Source organism: Aotus nancymaae, unplaced genomic scaffold (assembly GCF_030222135.1).
Source record: "Aotus nancymaae isolate 86718 unplaced genomic scaffold, 86718_ANA_hifiasm-v0.15.2.pri h1tg000040l, whole genome shotgun sequence".
Lineage (NCBI taxonomy): Eukaryota > Metazoa > Chordata > Mammalia > Primates > Aotidae > Aotus > Aotus nancymaae.
In genome coordinates, this window is record NW_026988454.1 from 115160109 (window position 1) to 115180149 (window position 20041).

The window sequence follows — 20041 nt, forward strand, 5'->3', positions numbered from 1 at the left end:
CTCTATTTTGCTGAGTATATGTTTCCAAAAGGGCTGCCTGAGCATAGTCTGTATCCCAGAACACAGGATTTGGGGGACACTAGTTTATATGCCCTTGGCTTTTTTCAAAGGTTACAATATTGTGTCCAGTTAGCCAGCTACAGGCCAAGGTTTAGTAAGAAGCATGATTTCCCTTGCTAATACAATTAGTTCCTTTCTTAAAGAGAAAACTATGTATATAACATCACCTACTGCATGGACATGAAAGCTCAGCAGCTTACATGTGGACAGAATCTTCAACCTCTCCTTCATTTTGCAAACAAATTTCTTGGGTTTCATGTACTCACCATCTCCAAGTCCTTACCCCTCAGACACTCTATAACTCTTCCCCATATAATTTCCATCCACCATCCCAAAGGGATTTTCTTTCCTAAGAGCATATCATGTCTCCAAATCCAATGAGCAATATCAATCTCCTCCTTAATGGACTTCTTGGCACCACTGGACATAGTTGACCATCTCCTTCTTTTTTGGCGGCGGGTGGGGGGATGGAATTTCAACCTTTTCGCCCAGGCTGGAGTGCAATGATGTGATCTCGGCTCACTGCAACCTCCACCTCCTGGATTGAAGCAATTCTCCTGCCTCAGCCTCCTGAGTAGCTGGGATTACAGGTGTCCACCACCACACCCAGCTGATTTTTGTATTTTTAGTAGAGATGCAGTGTTACCATGTTGACCAGGCTGGTCTCAAACTCCTGATCTCTGGTGATCCACCTGCCTCGGCCTCCCAAACTGCTGGGATTACAGGCATGAGCCACCGCACCCGGCGCCCTTCTTAAAACTTGACTTTCCCTGGTTTCCTTGACTCTCCACTAGCCTTGTTTGCCTCCTGTTCCTGCCTCTCTGGTTTCCTTCCTGTCTCAGGTGATTAGCGACTCTTTAGAACTGGTGACAGGAGCAGTAAGAAAAATTTACCGAGGCAGTTGTAGGAAAAGAAAGGCAGAATGAAAATACATTACAAGGATGCAATGGGCAGGCCAGCAGAAAGGAGCTGACTGCAACGAGACACAGCCTTGCTGGGGGATTTATAGAATGTTGCTTCTATTGTGTGCTGAAGAGGGCTTTGTGTAGTACTGATAATGCCAAGTTTGCAGGGAGCTAACTTGCATTATTTTTAATCAGGCAAGGGTCTGATCATAAGTTGGGCACAGGAAGATTGTGAGTTATTTGCACTGGAAGGCTGTATGTTCTGGACCATGAAGAAAGGCAGATTTACAGCTTATCTGCTTTATATTTTTGCTTTTGCCTGGTCCTGCCAGCCTGACTCTTTTTCCCTAACTAGGACTCCACAATTTCCAATAGTCTTGGCTTGTTCGTCTTTCTCAACTGGACCTTTGATTGTTAGAATTCTGGGGGATTTGTTCCTAGGCTGCCTTCTCTACTCTCTCTATTGCCTCCCTAATCAATCTTACCTAACCCTTTAGTTGCAATGACAAGTCCTCCCCACCTTGGCCTCTGCTCACCTCACCAGCTCTGCCTTGTACCCTTCACCTGCTCTCTTTTCATGTTCCAGCCACTCTGGCCTAATTGCAGCTCTTCAAATGTGTCATGCTCTTTCTTCACCTCAGGGCCTTTGCACATGATCTTTTTTTCCACCTAGAACCATCTTCTTTCCCTTCTTCCAAACTCCCCTGTTGTTTTTAGCTAACTCCAACTAATGCTTCAGGTTTTAGCTCAATTAAATACTTCCCCTGGAATATCTTCCACAAATCCCTAAGTCATGTCCTTTTGGTACAGGCTTTTGTAAACAGTTCAGCACAATGGTTCAAGGGATAAGCTCTGGAGTTAGACTTTCTAGGTTCTAATCCTGGCTCTGGCACTCACCAGCTGTATGATCACAGGCAAATTATTTAACCACTCAGTGTCTCAGTTAATTTTATATCATACTAGATCTGTGCCCTTTAATTAGATATCATGCTAGAACCACCCCATTAGGATTGTAAAGATTAAGTGATTTAATACTGTCAGTGCTGAGTTTAGTGCGTGGCACATAGTAAGTCCTCAACAAATGTTAATACTATGATTATTCTTCTTGGTACTACTTTCACAGCCACAGTTAAACAATGAATTGCGTAATTTATTCTTCAATAATGTTCATCTACTTCATTAGACTTCAAGCTTCATGGAGACAGGGTCCATTGTCTTGTTTACTGCTACTTCCCCTTCACTTAGTAGGACTCTTAACATGTAACGGGACTTCATAAATGTTTTCCCAGTAAAGGAATACACAAACGAATAGATGAGTAAAGGAATAAATAGTTTTACTTCATGGAATACTTATAACCATAAATATAACACAAGCAGGAAAGCTTAAGGGCCTAGACTAAGTGTGTGTTGGTATTCAGGGGAAGTAGAGACTATTTATAACCGGACAGATCAGGAAACCTTCATCTGCGAGGAAGCCCTTTGCCTGGATATTGAAGGATGGATAGAATCTGAATATGCAGTGATTGTGCTGGGGCTAAGGGACAGAAAAAAATGGAGATTCATAAAACAAATAAATGGCAGGATTATTTTGATTTCCCCAAACACAGGAAAATTGTTTGACAGTAATTACTCCTGTCCACCCCCAAAATTAATTCTCAAAGATTGACTTGGCATTTTTACTTTTGCATGAGCACTGGAAAATCTCTTGCACTATCTTAGCTTATGAAAAAGCAACTGACTTTGGTAGTGAAAATATTATAGATGTTTAGTACATATGCTCACTCTTATAAATAAAGTCCAGGTCATGGAGAACCTTAAGGATCAATGAAAGTGATTTCCTTTATTCTGAAAGCAGTGAAAAATTGAAAAGGGAATGTTGTGAGAAGAGTGCTTCAGGAAAATCAATTTTGCATCTCTGTAGAGAGCAGAGAAATAAAGAAAGGAAGCCATTGCTATGGCATACATGAGGGGCAGTGAAAGCCTAGATTGTGTAGTAAGTCAGAGGTAGGGGGATAAATGCAAGATAGTTACAGTCAATCTCAGAAGTTAACCTGAGTGAGGCTGCATTTGAGTCGAAATGACTGAAGAATTTTAGACTTTTAGAATAGTAATAGGACTTTAAGAAACCAACTCCTGCATCCCCAATTTTGAAATCATTGAGTGCAGTCAAATCCCTGGATTTGCTGATAAGAAAACAGGCGGCCGGGCGCGGTGGTTCACGTCTGTAATCCCAGCACTTTGGGTGGCCGAGGCGGGTGGATCACGAGGTCAACAGATTGAGACCATCCTGGTCAACATGGTGAAACCCTGTCTCTACTAAAAATACAAAAATTAGCTAGGCATGGTGGCGCGTGCCTGTAGTCCCAGCTACTCGGGAGGCTGAGGCAGGAGAATTGCCTGAACCCAGGAGGCGGAGGTTGCGGTGAGCTGAGATCGCACCATTGCACTCTAGCCTGGGTAACAAGAGCGAAACTCCGTCTCAAAAAAAAAAAAAAAAAAAAAAAAAGGAAAACAGGCTCAGAGAGATAAAGTGACTTGCCCCACATTACGTAGCTAATTAGTGGCAAAGTGAGACTAGAAGTTTCTTTCCAATTGCCTGGTCAGGTGTCTATAAAGTTTTTCTTTGTGTTTTGGAGATAGTGTTTCACTCATTGCCCAGGCTGGAGTGTAATGGTGCAATCTCGGCTCACTGCAACCTCTGCCTCCTGGGTTCAAGCGATTCTCCTGCTTCAGCCTCTCAAGTAGCTGGGTTTGCAGGCACCTGCCACCATGCCCAGCTAATTTTTTGTATTTTTTTTAGTAGACACAGGGTTTCACTATGTTTGTCAGGCTGGTCTCAAACTCCTGACCTCAGATGATTCACCCGCATGGGCCTCCCAAAGTGCTGGTTGATTTCCCACCAAGAAGATCTCTTAGCTCAAATGGCAGCTTGTTCTCAGAGGAATAGACTGCTTTGTTTCTAATTTTGCACTACCATATATCAGCTGTGTGGTCTCGGTGAATTAGTCATCCCTCTAAGCTTCTGTTTTCCATATCTGAAAAGTGGGGGTAATTTAGTAGTATCAGAGGCTTCTTGAGAGGGTTAGACGGCATAACCCTTGCAGAGAGCTCAGCAGCAGGCCTAGAACATAGTGAGAATCCCTTAAGACTGGGCTCCTACACTCATTCTCACACCAGCAGTTATTACCCACAATCCTATCATACATGGTTGATCCAATTGGCTAAAATTTTGAGAATCATTGGTAGATCTCTTGGAGTTCTGACTGATTCAGTTCCTAGCTACTGAATCTCGAGTTTTCTGATCTCAGGGCTGAGGAAGGATTTCTAAGAGAAGAGTTGATCTTAAGCACTGATTGTTTCCTTATTGTTTATTTATTAATTATTTTTTTCTTTTAGAGAGATAGGGTCTTGTTCTGTTGTGCAGGCTGAACTAGAATGGCAAAATCATAGCTCACTGCAGGCTTGAACTCCACAGCTCACGGATTCAAACCATCTTCCCACCCCAGCCCCCTGAGTAGCTAGGTTCATGCCTCTGCACTAGGCTAGTTTAAAAAAAAAATTTTCTTTTTGTACAATACAGGATCTCACTTTGTTGCTCAGGCTAGTCTTGAACTCCTGGCTTCAAGTGATCCTCCCTCCTTGGCCTCTGAAAATGCTGGATTGCAAGGCATGAGTTATCATACCCAGTCAGCACTAGTTGTTTCTAAGAGTTGTGAGAACAGGCCAGTTCCACAGTGAAGGTTCCTGGTGCATAAATCACTCTGCAAGAGAACGTCATTAATGGTGGCTTCAAGGAACCCAGATCATTCATCCTCCAGATGCAGTGTTGCTGAGAAACTTGATGACTTATTCCTGGCATATGATGTCAGGCTGTGCTTTATTTTCCTCTCCCTCTCTTCTAACTTCACAGACAGGAAAATAGAGTCAGAAGAGACCAGGAAGTTCCTCACAGCCACAAGGTTAATACTGAGGGCTAGGTCATATTTCCCAGCTTTTCTAAGAAATAGCTGGCTCACACAGGTTGGTGAGTTTTAGTAGACAGTGTCCTAGATTTTAATTTAAAAAGAGAGGGAGATTGGGAATGACATCTGTTAATGTTCTTTCTCTCTCTGCCTCTGCTTCTCGCTTTGTCTCACAGTCTTTGTCTGCCATTTACTCCAGGAATTTTAGAAGAAATATGAACTTTTAGGGAATTTAGTATTAAAGGGACCCCACTGAAGACAAATTGCCTTGAATATAGACTTTTTCCCCCCATTGCCTAAGTTACACTGTTTTTACTTGCTTCCTTACACGTACAGATACCTGTGAGCTGGAAGGTTTGTACAATTAATGATGTAGGTTAAAGAAAAGTTTGTCTTCAGGTCTGTATCCAAGTGTGGCAGCAACCCCTAAAGCTGAAGTGAATTTCAGCTGGTATCCCTGTTCCCACTGTTCAGGTCCATGCCATACTGGTTGTCAAATATGTTGACTATTTTCTTTCTTTCAAAGTAGTGGCTTTCTCCTTTATTTTGACTGAAGAATCCCTGATCTTTGCTGTGTAACTGATGACTGTATGTCATCTTCTGCATCCAAAGAACACCCTCCTCCCTGTGGTGGGGTCCTTCCTACATCTCCATTTCTTTTGACTTGTGATCTTGTTGTCAACAAATGAGTCAACATAGATAAGAATGTTAATTTATCCAAAATTGTCTCAGCAGAGGCAGAGGGTGGGGGAAGATGGGGACAGAATTGGCCAATGGCCTATATAAAGGGTCAGACATGACTATTTGGGAACATTGGAATTCTTGCTAACTCTGACCAAACAAAAGGATGCACTGCTGACATTGGGAAACTGTAGAAAGATATGGAGCCAGCTCTAGTCCTTCTAGTATATGAATCTTTTCCTGGTTATCAGATTTGAAGGGAGGCTCATTAACTATTCAGTTACTAAAGTCTCTTCTCCTTGATTAACTGCCTAGGTAGGGAACCAACTAGTATGACGTACTACGTTGGAGCCTGAAAAAACTATTTTGCCTCCCAAATACCTGACTCATTCTATATTAGCCTGTTCAATATCCACAAAGGCACACTGTCTTTCAGTAAGGGAGAGAAAACTTCCAATAGAAAATTAAGCAGGACATTGCTATGATTTCCCCACAGCAGAGGCATCTGGTCTTAAACAATTGCTATAACCTAAATTGCAAAGCATTTCCCCCAAACCACTGAGTTTCAGAATTTAAAAAATGTGTTTGATTGTCAAATTTGCAAGTTGGATCGGTTTTCCAGTTTTCCACTGAGGAAGAGGAAAAGGTGGCCGTTGGCAGCTGGCGATTGAAATACGATTTTCCCTGGCATGTAAACCTTGCCTATCATCAGTGTGTTATCCTGGCCATGCTTTCCTGGCGCTCCCTGCAACACTGCAGCCAAAGCCTTCCTTTCTGGATGGTTGCTTTCTGGATTATATTGACAATCAGAATAATAATTATTGCAGCCTGCATTTCTGGAGTTCTTCATGGCCTTTAATCTCATCTGAGTCTCAGAAAACTGTGAGAGAGAATTAGGGGTGGTACAATTATTTCCATTTTAGAGATGGGCAAACTTGGACTCAGAGAACACAATGACTTACACAAGGACACAGTTTCTAGTAATCCTGGATCCTAACCTATACATTGTGTCCCTTAGTCTAGCATTCTTTTGACAACAACACATGGGCATAGAAAAGCCATTAGGAAAGGAGTGTGCACAAAGTAGATTGCCTTGGTCCCCAGACCTTGTAGGGTGGAGATTATTCCATGTGACACCATATGTTTTAAATGCAAGAATGATTAATCTGGTCACCAAAAAGCTATTATCATCAGCATTATAAAGGGAATTTTCAAAAATCAATACATAAGGCCAGGTATGATGACTCGTCTGTAATTTTGGCACTTAGGGAGGTTGAGGCAGGAGGATTGCTTGAGGCCAGGAGTTCAAGACCAGCCTGGGCAATAGAGTGAGACCCTGTCTCAAAAAATAGAAATAAAATAAAATGAAAAATTAAAGAAAATCAATGAATAAGATGAGATATACAATAATACGAATATTCCATAGTATGCACTATAATATGAAATGATGCTTTAAGGTACAACTTACATTTTTATAACCACGTGCAGCAGTTTTCATACTAATGGGTCATAGTCCATTAATATGGGTCATGAAGTCCATTCAGTGGGTTGTTACCAGAATTAAATTAAAAATGGGGTAAGATACTTTATGATAGAATTGAAAATACCAAAGTACATTGCATGTAGCAAAATTGAATAGTGTTCCCTATTCAGTTTCTTTGTTCATAAATTATGTGTACTAGATCACAGTGTTTAAAATATTTCTTACACATACATCTGCTACCTTTGTCCTGTTTACATGTACCATTCTCAGCCTCTCAACCCCTATTCCCCTAATATGACCATCACCCAAAGGTCTGGGCAGAGAATACTAAGTTATTTCCTTCGTGCTCCTCCTTCCTTTTCTCTCTCTATTGAAAAGGTTCTCGTGTAGGATGACCTTCAAGACAGGGCTTGCGAGTTCTTTCCTTGTTTAAGAAATAAATTGCTGTGTTTCTAAACCATCATATTTCCATTTCAGGCCAACCACCTCGAGCTTGAAGACATGAAATCCCCAAGGAGAACCACCTTGTGCCTTATGTTTATTGTGATTTATTCTTCCAAAGCTACACTGAACTGGAATTCTGAATCTACTATTCATCCTTTGGTGAGTATACCCATATCTGCTATAATTTTTCTTGTCACATTTCTCAGTTTATTGGGAATGTTACAGAATGACAATGGTTCTTTTAAAAAGTTTAGGGAGAAAAACCTTTAGGGAGAGAAGAAAATTCTTCCCTTAATTGCAACGTAAGAAAAAATGTTGCAAATGAGGAGAAGGGGTGAATTTAAACCTAGGTCAGTGTATTTGCTGGGCGACCACTTGCTATGCTCTGAAATAAATGGTGGTGTCAAGGGAACATCAATGTAGCTTCAAGAGAAACCTCCCAGGCTTCCTTCCTTCACTAGATTGCAACTACTAGGCCTGAGGTGTCCAGTCTGTGAAACTGACAACAATAACAACAAAACAGATTTGAAAGATTGAGCAGAATGTATGTTCTCAAAGGATTCATTCTAACTGGGTTATCAGACTAGAACATGCTCCAAAAGCGTGTGTGTCACAATCACAGACTGATATAGCTGAAGGTACCGTAGACATCATCTAAGACCTTTGCTGACAAATTATCCAGGTGTTTTTGTCTTTGGAAAGTCAATGAGAGTTTATCTTAAGTAAAATGAAGGACAGGTACCCCCTTATTCCTTATGGAAATTATCAGACTATTCCTTATTTAGATTTCTCCCTGCATCAAAGGGCATGTTCCTGGTTGGGAATCTCTGGAGACTGATGTAATTCTCTGTCTCAATTCCTTCATCTGTAAAATGATGCTAATAGTAGTACCGATTTTCTTTGATCGTTACGAAAATTGAATTAGTTTATACTATAAGATGCCCTAGAACAGTGTCTGGTACATAATAAATGTTATATAAGTGTTTGCTGTTATTATTTCTCTTATTGTAATAGTATTTTCCACTTTTTTATTTTAGATGTTTCAGTTCTATTTTTTTGTCAGTCACTATTGTTAGAGTTTCACTGGTACATTTTTAACATTATAAAATGTCCCTCTTTGCCCTACTTTGTATGTTATAATTTAATTATTTGTCTGCTATCCCAGTTGTCATGTCTGCTTTTGTTTGTGTGCTTGCTTGATTTTAGTCCTTTATTTTTTTAAGCCTTTATATCCCACTTTATTAATTCCCTTGTAAGCAATGTGTGTTTGATTTTTTTTCTTTTAAATCAAACTTGAGCAAGTAAATTTGCATAATTTATTCCCATTTGATATCAGTTTCAAAATCCTTGATCTTACTGTTAGGATTTTGTTTCCCGACTATGCACTTTCTTCCTATTTCCATTTTTGGTTCTTTCATTGTTTGACATAGGTTATCTTTGTCTTTTCTTTATTTCTCTCAGGACTTGGGGGATATATATGGCATGTCACCTCTTTCAAACTCCAGTGTGCAGGGTACAACCTATACACTCACACACAATAGCCTGCCCATCTAAATAGAGGAGGGAAACATTAAAGCTTCTTGCGAATTCACATAGTAGTGCAGAGCTCTGGCTGTCCAAGGTAGGTGAGGTAAAAGCCAGGGCCTGAGATTGTCTCAGCAATGGGGTGAACTTTGCTCTGTTCCAGTGTTTCTTAGTGCTGTTGGCTGCAGCAGTGCCTGACCTCTATGCCACATCTGCCCTCCTAGTGATGGCCCTGGCAAAGCCCTTTCATCTACCTGGCGGCAAAGGCTGGTCAGGGGAAAAGCTGACCTCCTAGGGCTCTTGGTGGAATGTGAACTCCATCTTCCTGGAAGCTCCTACCACTCACCCCAAACGACCCCACTTTTCCTTGCTAGATCTACGCTTCAAGGTATAATGCCCTCATATAACCCAAAGGCTGAGGACTCCCATTGGAAAAGTGTGCTTGAGGCTGCCTGGTCAGTTTATACTGCCCTAAGCGGCCACCCAGTTTCCGTGATTGACCTTCTACCATCTTAAATTCAACATGTATGCAACGTGTAGTGATGGGCTTGGTTTTTCAAATCGTGGTAACCACCTAACATAAAATTTAACATCTTAAAACCATTTTCAAGCATACAGTTCAGTAGTATTAAGTATATTCACATTATTGTACAACTAATTTCCGTAATTTTTTTATTTTGCAAAACTCAAACTTATACCCATTTGACAGTAACTCCTCATTTCCTCCTCCACTGACAGCTGCTGGTTACCACTATTCTAATTTCTGTCTCTACGAATTTGGTGATTCTAGATACCTCATGTAGGTGGAATCGTAGAGTATTTGTCTTTTCGTGGCTGGCTTGTTTCACTTAGCATATTGTCCTCAGGGTTTATCCATTATAGCATTTCTTCCCTTTTTAAGGCTGAATAATGTCCTGTTGTACGTATGTACTGTATTTCGTTTGTCCATTCATCCATCCATGGACATGAGTTGCTTCTACCTCTTGGCTGTTGTGAATAATGTGCCTATGAGCATGAATGTACACATGTGGGGTGAAGGCCTTTTAAAGGGTGATGATGTAGCCCAGTGCTTCTCAAACTTTTGTGTGTGCACAGATCTGCCCAGAGTGCAGATTTTAGCTCAGTATGCCTGAGTGGGGCCCAGGATGTTGGCTTTCACACATGCTGCCCTGGCTCAAGCTCCAGTGACCACTCAGAGTTACAGGCTGTACATACTCAACTTTGCTATCAGGCCTGAGTGGAAGCCCAGCTTTGACTCTCATTAGCTTTCAAAACTTTGTCAACTTTCTTCGTTTCCCTGAGCCTGTTTCCTCCACATAAAATAAGACTAAATCATGTCTCCTTCATCTGTTTGTTGTGAGGCTTAAATGTCCTACATGTAAGCCACAGCACGGTGACTAGCACAGAGCCCAAGTGCTTATGAATTTGCAGTTATTTTTAATATTCTAGTATTAAGCTGGTGTGCAAGTAATTGCAGCTTTTGCAATTACTTTGAATATAAGTAAACCCCTCTGAATATATTTACGTGAGGAGACATTGCTAGAGGACTCTTGCTCAGACAGTTTTCTAACATAGCAGCAAAGATGTTAAATTGGAGGTTTCAAGTGTGTGGCAGGGCTCGGGTGAGTAGGGGTAAGATTTGGGAAAGCAGGATCCTTTGCTTACCACCTCGTTTGCCATCCTGTTCCCTGGGAATTTTCTTCTTCATGAATAAAAAGCCATCTCTCATTCCTGACTGACTACCCACCTCCACTCCAGGCCGCCCTGCCCCACCGCCACAACAATTGTGTGTGAAGTCATCATGTCCGACAGGTGGGGCACTTCCTGGAATTGGTGACCTTGTCTTTTCCGGCTGAAGCTTGGCCTTCAGGAAATTCCCTCTGGACAGCACTGTCCACTGTGGATCAGACAGTCCTCTGGACACCTCTACACAGATGGAGCAGGCAGCGGGAGGTCCAACCGGAAGCTCTGTTTTCTTGTCTGAAGTAAATACACTGCCGAGCACTGGGAGCCCTGGCAAGCCTATGCTCCCTTGAGAGTTATACCCAGCACCCAAAGTGTGAGAGGAAAGGCAAGTGCTGGAGTCCCACAGTTCCCCAAACTGGGACGACATGAGGACTCAGGATGGTAAGGCTGGTCCCCAGTGAGTCCAGGCCAGCACGATACACGGCATACACCACTACCAGAGACTGCACTGAGCACCTGATGTGCCTCAGCACTTAGTATTTTTCATAATGTAAGAAACAGAGGATTAGAGGGAGTGAATGACTTCTCTTGAAAATCTGAGACTGTAGGATTCAGTTCTTGGTGTGACCATTTGCTCCATTCAAATCCAGGTCCTGTGACTTGGCAGCCAGCTCTTTGTACCTCCTTGAATCTGGGGATGGTCAAGGGCTTTTGACCCCATCTCCACACCAGCTCCTCAGAGGGCTTTATTGCCATCAGTGTGCTTTTTCCTCCATCATCTCCGATGTTTGCAGGGCTTAAAATAGGAAGTAGGTTGTTCTCACTGGACAACAAAGAGGCTGTAGGTGACAGACCTGTGGAAGCAGCACTTTGCAAAGATGTGCCCTGAAAGTTCCAGATGATCACTATAAAGATACAGGAAATCTTCAAAAAGTAGTTTTCCAAAAGATGTCCTCATGTCAACGGATGCGTTGGTTGAAAAGGTAGTTTCCTGCACCTCACCTTAGACCTACTAAATCACGCTGGGGGCAGGGGAGACAAGTGATCCTATTCTCACAAAGAGATGAGAGAATTGCTGCATGAGAGAACTGAAATATACCTTGATTTTAACACGTAACTGACAAGACAAGAGGCAAGACCTCAATGCTTTAGTCCTATTGAAAGCAGAGAGAATGAAAACTCGACCTGGGAAAGCTGCCCAAAGGTGACCACTGGCGGTCATATTCTCCTGTGCTATCTGAGTCCTCTAACTGCTGCCTTGAAGTGTGAACAGAGAAAGCTCCCAGTGGCCACTCCCTCCTCCCTACCAGGCACCAGAGAGGATGGAGGCAGGAAAGCAGGGAGAACCTTCCTTTTGCCTGGGAACGAAGCCAAAGCATTCTCCAGGGGAAGCTGGGCCGGAACCAGCCCTATACATTGACTTTGCACCTTCAGTTCCTGCATATTCAAGTACATCTAAAATAACTTCCCTGCAAATAAAGCAGCAACTGGGGTTCTGAAATTCCAATCATCATCCATCATTCCTCTATTAATTTCTTCAAGAACATTCATGAACTATCAAGTGCACAGTCCCTCCCCATTTCCTACTGACTTTTAATACATTCCTCAACCAGTACCTCCTAAGGGCATCAGCAAGGGGAACAGGTAAACCTAACATTGAGTGGTCAATTGCTGACATCTGATCTTTTCATAAAAATGTAACTTAGTAAGGGGAGGGAGACCAGCCAAGGGAACTATTAACTGGAAAGGAGGAGGGAATAGGAAGAGGTTATAGAGACAAAGAGAGAAACAGTGCTGGGTAGAGAGACCGGCTCCCTGAGACAAAGCCAGTTTCCCAGGTCTCTGCTGATAAGATGATGCAGTGCCTCCGTCGACAAGTGCAGACTCTGGAGCCGGCTGGGTTTGAATCCTGGCTCTGCAATTGAAGTCTGTGTGACCATAGGCAAGTTACCGGACCTCTCTGTGCCTGTACTTTCTTATTAGTGAAAGGTGGATAATAATAGCATCTACTTCTTAGATTGTCCTGGCACAGGATGTTAAATACATCTGAGGAAGTATTATGTTTGTCATTGTGGTGATGTGAGATACCTAGAAAATAGTGGTAGACAACCCTGATGGCAGAATGAGCTCTGCCCCAGGTGGCGGTCATGGACTTGTGGAGTTTGTGGTAAAGCACAGATCTCTGTGGGCAGGGGTTATCTGGGAGACTTCAGAAAGGCGGGACTTTTCTATTGAGTGTGAAGGGAGTTTGAGGTGGAAAACACATCACGGGAAAACTTGCAGGCAGGCAGGGACGAGCTAGGAAATCCATGTCAGGTCAAGGTATGGGATAGGCTCTGTTACCAGCTGCAGAACTGGTGGTGAGCCCATGAGTGAAACTGATCAATGCTTATTCTTTAACAAAAAAGCTACATGATGAAGGAAATGAACTTCACAGAAATGCACCAGGTGGCAGGTACAGCATGATGCCCCAGAACACCTTGATGACCCCTCACCGAATAGCTTTTGCCATATAACCAAAATTACTGTCAGTGCTTTGCATTAATTAAACATTTGGTTCTTGCAACAACATTCTGAGATAAGCTATATTCATCCCCATTCTGTATTTAAGGACTGAGGCACAGAAAGGTTAGCTGATTTGCCCAAGGTCACACAGCCATTTTATGATGGAGCTAGAATTTGAACTCGATGTCTGCAGAGTCCTTACTTTTAGTCACGGCACGGTGTCATAATAGCTAAACTGTATTAAGAGCTCACTGTATGCCATACTGTAGTTTGCTTAGTTCTCATAGCAATCCTATAAAGTTGATACTGTTATTATTCCCAAGGTACAGGAAAAAAAACCCTAAAGCTCAGCAAGGATATGTAACTTCTCCAAGGTCACAAAGCCATAGAGTAAGTGGCACAGTGTTGTACCCAGGGAGTCTGACTCTAGAGCAGGCTCTCTTAGTTCCTGCTACAGAAACCAGCAATAGCACCATCCAGGAGAAAAAGGATCAGAAGCAGAAGAAATAATTTCTAAGCATGCACAATGGTTAAAGAGCCCTCCCAATACAGCAGAAAAATTGAGGTGGGGACAGGCTGAGTGCTGAGAAGGAGGTCGTGAGACTTGTCTTGAAGGTCACTGGGATGATTCACAGTTCGAGTCAGGCAGAAAGTACAAGTTTAGAACATTATAATCATTTATATTTCTTGACAGGATTCAACCTACAGGAACTCTGAGAAAGTCAGATATGGTGATTTCTTCTGTTCCTGCTCTAGAGACTGGTCTAAAACAAAATGAATTCCTAGGTCACACTACAGTAGCAACTCTACTTCATTTTCCAAACCATTTCATTGCTGTTGCCTGGCATCCACTGGGCACATGGTGATGACCCAAAATCATTTCGCCTAAAGCTCGGCTCCAACATTTAGGGGTATCTAAGCAGGGAACCACAGTGAAAAGACTTCTCTAGCATTAACAACTTTCTCAAATGTTCTTTTCAGAGTCTTCATGAACAGGAACTAGCTGGTGAAGAGGCACTGAGGCAAAAACGAGCCGGTATGTAAACTCTGGCTTGGCAATCTCTTTTGTAAGTCTACTCAAATGATATGTGTTGCAACTTTTTAAAACATTGTAGCATACATAATTCAGTCTCCAAGGACATCAGGGTCATATAGTACAGTGTGATTTGCAAAAGTAATTACTAGGAAGCTCCATTCTCTACCAGATGACAGTAACTGGGTCATAGCAACATGTAAGAACCCCCTTCCCTCTCCATCGCCATCACCGTTCCTCACATTCCTAGGATTTTCCTATGGCTCTCTCCTCAGCTGCCCTCCTGTGTCACCAAATGGCCTACTTCTCTGCCCACCATCCAGAAGCCTTTCTTTTTGCCTTTACAAGAAAAGTTATTTCACTCAGGACTTTATCTTTTGAAGCAACCTAACCACAAGGCTCAAGTCCTCCTCCTCCTGTTTCCCACTCCAGTTTTCCCACTCGCCTCTAAAGCAGTGGTCTGGAAAATACAAGACTCAGCCCTTTGGAGAGTTAGAGGCAGGTGAAGAGCTGCGAATACTGACACACCCACCTTCGACTCCCTTCCTGGGTGGACCCTGTGCAGATGTCAGGGAATAACTGCAGGCTGGGTGTTCCCAGGACTGGTACTCACGCTCCCAGCACAGCAGCCCTTCAAAAGCACAGATCGGATCCTGTTGTTTCCCTCCATAGAACTCTTCATGGTCTCCCTTGGCCTTGGAACTGCTCGCGACTCACCAAGCTTTCCATGCGTTTCCCACCTGATCTCCTCTGTTCCCTTTCACTGCATCAACACCCTGCCCGTCGTCGCCCTTTGTTTATCTGGGAGACTCCTACTGAAGTCTCAAGTTCTATGAACTCCTGCCCTGTTAAGCCTCCCATCCATTCCCCAGAGCATCAGGGACTGCTTTTCCTGGGTTCCCATTCCCCTTGATACATTTCCATTCACAACATTTGTCCCAAAGCACTGTAATTATTTTACTTCCCGTTTGCCACCCCTAGTAGAGGAGTGCTCACTTGAGTTCTCCTTATCTCTGTAGCCTGGCATCAAGCCCAGTTTCTTTCTCAACCAGTGAGTGAACAGATGAAGCGCTTGAACATTCACGTTACAGCTACACCTTTCTGAATTCCTTTTGGGAAGGGTCTGCTGGCTGAATGGCTGTACCAACCTTCTAGAAAGAAAAATGTTTTACCCTATCACATTATGATGGAATCATTTCTTCAGGCATGTGTGACTTCATCTAGTCAGTCTAAAAGAGATAGTCGGTTGCCCAAGAAGGCAGGGTTACCCTGAGGTCAGAGTGGAGGCATTTGTTAGAGCCTTTCACAGTGCAGTGTCCAGTGCTTAAAATGAGAATTTGACCACATTTTATTAAGCTCTTAAAATACTGATGGGAAGATCATACCACTGTTGGTTTTCCCTCTCTCCCTTTCTCTTCCCTTTCTTTTCTTTTCTATTTCAGCCTTCGTTTTGTTAGCCCTGTGGGATCCACCCTCTCTTTCTCCCTCCTTCCCTGAAGTGGCCTATAGCACAATCTGTATGTTCCATGCTCCGAAACAGGTATCATTATCTCTACTCCATCCTGACAACCCCTTAAACTTTTCTGCACCCTATGACAGGAACAGAGCCAGGAATGTGCTTATTTGCTATTTTGAAAGACTTTTGCCTTTTAAAATCAAACTACTAGCCAGTGAATTGCAGCTCCAGGCTTCTGCCAGGTTCTTCTAGGGCTCAGGCTGCCAGCTTCCTCAGGAGCAGTGGGTGACTACAGCTGTAAACGGAATGTCTTCCTGTTCTTCTGAGCCAGGCCGTTTATGACGTATGGTGACAGTGTGAGAGGGTAGCCCTTGGGGAGGAAACCATTTCTACATCTAAGGATTTGATATTCCAAAATTTTTCCAGGTGTGCTTTCATTAAAAACAATCATAATGACATTAAATCACCATGAAAACATATTTTCCATTTATTATACATGGCCCTCTGTGTTCTCGGGCCGCTAGAGTCATTTGGGAAGTGTTAATGAATCAACCCATCATATGCAGAAGATGGATTGACCTTGGTACTTTTACAAAATCGCGGAAGTAAGAAATGGCCATAGAAAGGCCCAGGCACCAGGCCCCAGATATCCAGAAGGCTAGTTGCAGTTAAGAAGATGACTCTCCAGGAAAATGATGAAAGGAAGCCACAGGGAACGTTACCTTCAGCAGGACGCCACATGGAGGTGTGCGTTCTGCTCGGTGTGTTCGTTAAGTGAGGTGTTAGAACTGAGCTCTGATTTTCACGGTGCGATTCCCTTTCACATACGTGTACCTCTCCCTTTCTGAAGCCTGGATGTCACAAGGTGACAAAGGTTCTAAAAGAAAAACAATTAAGACAGGAATTTTTTTTTGAGTCACTGGACCAAATCTTTAGCATTTGGAATAGAATCATCTTTAAAGATGGGTCAATATTTATATTTATTCTCAGCACATCATGAATTTCTACCCAAGTGACTGGTCAGTTATGTAACCTAACTGGCCCCTTGAATTTATATGTGTATATATATACACACACATACATATATGTGTGTGTGTACATGCATGTGTGTATATATGTATATGTGTGTGTGTGTGTGTGTGTGTGTGTGTGTACTGTTGCCCTTCTTTTGGCATCTAAGGGGTTGGTTCCAGGAACCCTTCAGATACCAAAATGTGCATATGCTGAAGTGTCTGCTATTAAATTGTGTAAATTTGCATATAACCTGTGCACATCCTCGCATATATTTAAAATTATCTCTGGATTATTTATAATACCTAGTGCAATGTGAATGTTATGTAAATAGTTGTTGTACTGTACTTTTAAAGTAATAGCGACAAGAAAAAAGGCTGTACATGTTCGATATGGACAAAATATTATATTACACATATATGTATCACATATGTATGTCACATTTACATACACACACACATACCTCAGAGGTCTTACCTTATTGGGTTGTCAGGAAGATTAAATAAGGTTACGTTAATATTACTTGAAAAATGTTAATTGGTTTATCTGGTGTTTATTTTTTTCTTTTAATAGTTTTTTAAAATAAATTTAAAACAAAAAAAAATCGGTTTATTTATAAAATAGTATTGCATTTGAAAGGGCCTGATTTACCTCCAGTCCAGCGAAGGTATTCTGTACCAGTCACATATAACCACTTGAAAGCAGGGGCACAGATGCTGTGATATAGGAGTTAGCATTTTAGGAAAACTTTGTCAAAATTCTGTCAGGAAAAAGGCATGCACAATACCCAGAGGCAAGAAAAAGCATGGAGCTGCCTGTTAGGACAATGAGTGGCTGTAATGGAGCAGAGGGAAATAAGAATGTGGGAAAGATCCTGAGTCATGTCAGCATTCCATCAGGAAGTAGATTCTGGATCAGCTGATGGGGCTGGCACAGAGAGGTGACTGATGAATGCACCTAAGTGAAAAGTATCCCAAAGGTTATGGTTAAATAAATTACATGAAGAAATTAGTGCCTGGGAAACCAGCCAGGAGGCTCGTCAGTCTGGACACGCAACCCTGGCCATGGAGTAAGATAGAAAAGAAGCAGAGGAAATGCTCGCCAAAGACGTTTTGAAAAACACAGCAAAAGGGTTTGGACAGATGTCACTTGAGAATGAAGGACCGCAATAATCCCTGTGACTCTTCAGGACAGCACAAACCTGGAAGATGGTGCTTTTGGAAGGTCACAGGTAAAGACCAGAGTTCAAAATAAAAGCTTGTTCTGGAGGTTTGCAGATAAGCTCCAAACTCAGTCTTAAGGGGACTTTTCACAGGCAACTGAAAGTGGGTGTTTGTTAATGGTTAGAAGTAACACAGCTGTCAACTGGCCGAGTTCTCCACTCCAGGTTTCTGAGAGTAACTGGGAAGGGGGTGTGTCTTGGAGCCTGGTGCTCCAAGAAGAGTCCCAATTAATTATTCTTTCGCTTCAAAGGAATAACTAATGAGAGACAAAACAGCAAGAAAGGGAGATTCAGGATGTCCAAATGCTGCACTGGATACACTCACATTTTCACATCTATTTAGTCAGAGTAAGGTTCCTCCCAGATTGGGTCTCTGGCTGCCAGAGTGGAAATCCTGCCCTCTCTGTAGGCCTAGCAGCCTGGATGTGCTGGCCCTTTTTGATCTGGGTCCAGGAAATGCCGTGCATTTCCCAGGTTGAGGGACAGATTTTTGGATTGTCATGGCTGTAGTCTTTCTGGTGATGACATGTGGCCCTGAGTGCTCTGAGCCAGCAGTGGTGGTGGTGGAGTGAGATAAAAGACCTGGTGCTCTCCGCTGGTGTGTAGGGTTGGTTTCAAGCTTCACATTTAATGTTGGGAGTGTTTTGCTTTTTAAAAATTTTTCTGATTAACATTTTTCTTTTTTGTTTGTTTGTTTAACTATCCCAAAGTTGAAGCCTGATGTGAATAATGTGAGCATTTCTTGACCTATCAGCACACATCTGCTTAGAACATAATCATTATATTTATGATAATCAGAATTACTATTTTACTGGTAACTATATGCCAGACACTTCATTAGGGGTTTTCACGTACAATTCCAGCTCTTTAACAATAATCCTGCAGAGAAAATACTACCTTTCATTTACAGACAAGCAAAGTGTGGCTCACAGAGTTAAATGACCTGCGCAGGTCAGAAGGCATTCCTCCCCCATTCTCTCTGGCTCCAAAGTCCATGCTCATAGTTATGACTTATAGTTTTCAACATGTATTCCTGGTTGACTCATGAAGTCCCATTTCACGATTCTTGGAGCAGCTGTGAAGAGTAAGGAAGACTGGTATATCTGCCTTCATCTTACTAGGTAAAATGGGGCTAACTTTGACGATTTGGGTATATGGATAGTTAGTAGAATAAATTCTCTTCCCTAGGCTTCATGGTCTGGTATTTGATGACACAGTGCTGCCCACTTTCTCCACAATCTACACCTGCCACGTAGCCCATAGCCTTGGGTTCTGATGATTTTCTCCTTTGTGAATGACTCTTTCCAAAACTTGAAAAGAGAATAAGATCCCTTCAGTGCATCTGCAGAGCAATTGCACAGTAGTATACGGACAATGCTGCCAAATTGCCACCTTCTAGAATATGTCAAGAAACAAGCAAAATAGTAGGTATCTTTTGACATTTACTTGCTTAGACCCACAGGGAGAAACTGGAGAGCCAAACCCAATGGTAAAATTGCATTGACCCCTTTAGTCAAGAGGAAGCCACACCAACCAATCTCTTTTCTCCTGGGTGAAGTTAGCAGGCAAGAAGTTAATTTATGCATCTACTTAAGCTCTGACGCTGACAAACCATAGTTCCCATTAGTGTTTCCAGGCAAAAGTGGAATTGTTTGCTTAAACAGCTGTGATTAAGACCCAAATATGTTGGTTGCAGTTTGTGGCCAACTTTCCAGAAATGTCCCTGTAAGATAAGTGCTGTGTGGCTGGCAGTGATTTATGGGAAAGGAGAAGGGAAATCCTGGTTGTCTTGTGCCTCCTGGGCCTGCTGATAGGCCTCTGTCTGTGACACTGATGACACCTGGAATTGGCTACCTTCCACAAAGTGCATCAGTGAGCCAGAAAAATCCAGACTAACAATGCCAGGGGCAAAGAAAACACATTAAACTATCAGGAGTCAGACATCCCGAGGAGCAGAAAAGGACGGGAGTGCATCCAAAACACACACACAGAAGCTGAGGAACTGTCTTTGTTCCTCCTGGTCCCTGGTAGTCGTTGGGGGAAAGACAAGGAATGTCACTTTCCAGGCT

At 42.5% G+C, this 20041-nt stretch overlaps 1 protein-coding gene across 5 annotated transcripts in view; it reads left to right on the plus strand.

The window, feature by feature from the left end:
* The window catches only part of ADGRF5 (adhesion G protein-coupled receptor F5), a 97289-nt gene that overhangs the window by 37148 nt on the left and 40100 nt on the right, over window positions 1-20041 (plus strand). For all 5 annotated transcript variants that reach the window (XM_012448808.3, XM_012448812.3, XM_064360991.1 and 2 more), the window contains 2 exons: window positions 7569-7694; window positions 14232-14286. In XM_012448808.3, coding sequence (XP_012304231.2) covers window positions 7593-7694; window positions 14232-14286 — 157 coding nt within the window. In that variant the 5' untranslated portion in view covers window positions 7569-7592. Of the gene's footprint in view, window positions 1-7568; window positions 7695-14231; window positions 14287-20041 lie in introns of those variants that run through there.